We start from the raw sequence: 3,208 nt of genomic DNA, 5'->3' as shown, positions 1-3,208 counted from the left end.
GGTATATCTGGCTTACGAGCTATTGGAGTAGATATACTCTTGGTGTTATGGTGGCCACTGGATATACTCTTGGAATTATAATGACAACCTCTAAGTTATACTCTTGGTGTTATGGTGAAGTCACTAGGTAAAGTAGATATAGTTAGTGTTATAGTGGAAGCCACTATATTTGGCCTTGGATCTTGCCCATATTACTCCAACAAATTAACAATTTACCATAATAATAATAAAGCTAAAAGTTATAGTAATAACTAATCAAATTTAAATCTACCTCATTTTTAATATTTAATTTATTAATTTTAATTTTCAATATGTTTTTCAAAACCATTGTAAATTATAAACTTTTCAGGCCTAGAGTATGCCCTAAAACTACTTTTGCTTGGCTAAGAGCTCGTCTGAGAGGAAACAAGTTAACGTCTCAAGACCCAGAGACATCTAGCAGGAGTGAAACCCTGCCCCCTTATGAACCACTAATGGGTTGTTCCAAGTGGTGTGGTTTTCCTTGATTAAGGATGATGAGTTAACTTGCATTCCCCATTAGCAATGAGAAATAATTGTCCTCACTGCTGATTTGACAACTAAATTATAATAAATTTTCTCACCCACTTATAAACTTTTTAATTTAATTGATTTTTTATTTAATCTTTAAACCAAATTACATCTTAGTCACGGAATCTCAATTCAATAACTTTTTAATACATTTTAATTTATACTTGACCAAAAAAATTTAAAAATCAAATCAAACACCTGCTCGGAAGTACTTCTTTAAGGCTTTGATTTTACTTTAAAACATATCGAATATCTCCTCCACTAAACTTTTTATTCTTATTTCAATCCCTCGAGAATCAGCGAAACAACTCGTTCCAAGAGTTTCGATTCCACTCGGCTATATGTCCCATCTAGAAATATGGAAGGTGCGTGGAATGGATAAGCGTGGAGATTGCTGTGTCTGAGACGAAGGGGGTGGGTTCGAATCTCAACACCACCTAACGCAATATTCGTTCTGGGTCTTATGATTAGTCGGAGACAGAAAGGCACCCTCGGTGCGCCAACTAATCTGATTTTGACCACACGACCCTCACGCTGTATGCATACGTATCTACGAATTTATCTCAGGACAAAGGCGTAAGGGAGGAGCCTGTGCCCTTTAAATATTGAACATTGTGAGGTTCAGGCTGATTAATTCAATTCTGTATCTCGGCAATTTAGGACTTGGAAGAAGCTTGCCATCCATGGAATTCTGCAAAATTTGTTTTGGGTCTGTGCTGAAATTAATATTTCTTTTGAATATAGTCTTGGCCACTACATTGGAATCAGACATTGAAGCTCTGATTCTGGTGAAAAAGGGGGTGGATGCAGCTTCCATAGGCACAACCACATGCTTGGGTTCATGGGATTTTTCTGTGGATCCCTGCGATTTCAGGTCTACAAGGCAGTTCGTCTGTGGAATTCGATGTGATGTGAAGACTAGGGAGGGCAAGAGCAGAGTGACGAGTTTGGCACTGGATGGTGTGGGATATAAGGGCTACCTACATCCTGCCATTGGCAATCTGACGGAGTTAACAGAGCTGGATGTTGCAGGGAATGCTTTTCATGGATCCATTCCAGAAAGCATTGCAGGGCTTAGTAAGCTTACCAGGCTTGACTTATCCCAAAATATGTTATCAGGACCCCTGACACTGTCGTTGGGGAAGCTGGGGAGCTTGCAGGTTTTGTCCATTTCAGGGAATATGGTGAGTGGGTCTGTGCCTGGTTCTCTCAATAACTTGAAGAATTTGATGAGGTTGGATCTGTCACACAATCGTTTGAGCGGTGTGATTCCTCCATTGGGTGGGATGATCAGTCTTGATAATTTGGATTTGAGCTTTAATGGGCTTGTGGGTGGTATTCCCTCTCAGCTGCCACGGTCTCTGTCTCAGCTGACTCTGAAATCAAATCTCTTGCGTGGGAATCTACCTCTGAGCTTGAGCAGTTTAAGTGAGTTGGGTGTTCTGGATGCGAGCATTAATAGGCTGAGTGGTGCCATTGATGGGTCTCTGTTTGCTCATCCTTCTCTGCAGCAGCTGAATTTGTCAAATAATAGCTTTAGTGCAATCAGTGTGCTGAATGTATCAGGAAAGAACAGCCAAATTGTGGCTGTTGATATTGGGTTCAATAGAATAACGGGGTCCCTTCCCCCTAATTTCTCAACATTGGACTCCCTGGCTTCACTCACTCTGAGATACAATCAGTTTCAGGGATCAATTCCTGTAGAGTATGGTGTTAAGGCTATGAATTCCTCTAGACCTCTGGCTAGATTGTTTTTGGATGGGAATTATCTGATTGGAGGAGTTCCACCTGATTTTCTCAGGCTTTCTCCTGACAAAATTAGTGGGAGCTTTGCCAACAACTGTCTCAAGAGCTGTCCCTCTTCTCTCTTGCTCTGTCAGGGGGCACAGAAGCCTGCTTCTCTTTGCAAGAATGGGTATGGAAAGGGCCCCTTGTGAATATCTCATCATCATCCTCTTCTCTCTTGCTCTGTCAGGGGGCACAGAAGCCTGCTTCTCTTTGCAAGAATGGGTATGGAAAGGGCCCCTTGTGAATATCTCATCATCATCCATATCAGTACAACTATACAGTGAATTTACTATGTTTGTCATGGAGGTAGACAAGCTGACAACCCCTACTTGGGGTTGGGCTTGGGCTCTTCTCAGCTATGTATTAACATGGGACTTCCTTGCAATCTTTCATGCAAACCAGAGTCCCTCTTCTGGTTTGTAATCTTCCATGCAAAACAAACCAGAGTCCTTCCTCTGGTTTGCATCTGGAGTTCTGTGATGGGAGGTCTTAATACTATTAAGACTGAAAAATGCATGGAAACCATGAATGAATTTTGAATGATGGCTTTGTATAAATTATATTATCAAACCTATATGAGTGAATTCTTTTAACCTATATGAGTGAATTCTTGTGTTTCTGTTAATTTACAGAGAATTTCAACAAATGAAGTGTTGGATAGTCTTCTTTGATTTTTTTCAATCTGGTTTTCAAGGGTAGTTTTCTCACAGCAGATACCTGTTTTGATTGTGAGTGTGAGGTTTGAAAGAGAGTGTAATGTTTGAAAGGGAACACTGACTAACTGTTTGAGAGGGACCATTATTTAAATACCGGTTTTCATTTTTCTTCTATAGTGAACTGGCATGGGTCATCTTAAACTGCTGCACAGGCG

The 3,208-nt window shown here is 40.5% G+C and overlaps 1 protein-coding gene across 1 annotated transcript; it reads left to right on the top strand.

Annotated features, from left to right (window-relative positions):
- The first annotated feature begins 1,232 nt into the window (after positions 1 to 1,232).
- Positions 1,233 to 2,486, top strand: LOC149197223 (uncharacterized). Its single transcript, XM_089408609.1, has one exon. It carries the CDS (start codon positions 1,233 to 1,235, stop codon positions 2,484 to 2,486), a length of 1,254 nt encoding a protein of 417 aa, XP_089264735.1.
- The last annotated feature ends 722 nt before the right edge of the window (positions 2,487 to 3,208 follow it).

This window comes from Pinus tabuliformis, chromosome 2_2 (assembly GCF_031772625.1).
Source record: "Pinus tabuliformis cultivar Carrire ecotype Pingquan chromosome 2_2, CPIR1, whole genome shotgun sequence".
Lineage (NCBI taxonomy): Eukaryota > Viridiplantae > Streptophyta > Pinopsida > Pinales > Pinaceae > Pinus > Pinus tabuliformis.
Note: the sequence above shows the minus strand (reverse complement) of the source record. Positions and strands in the feature narration are given on the sequence as shown.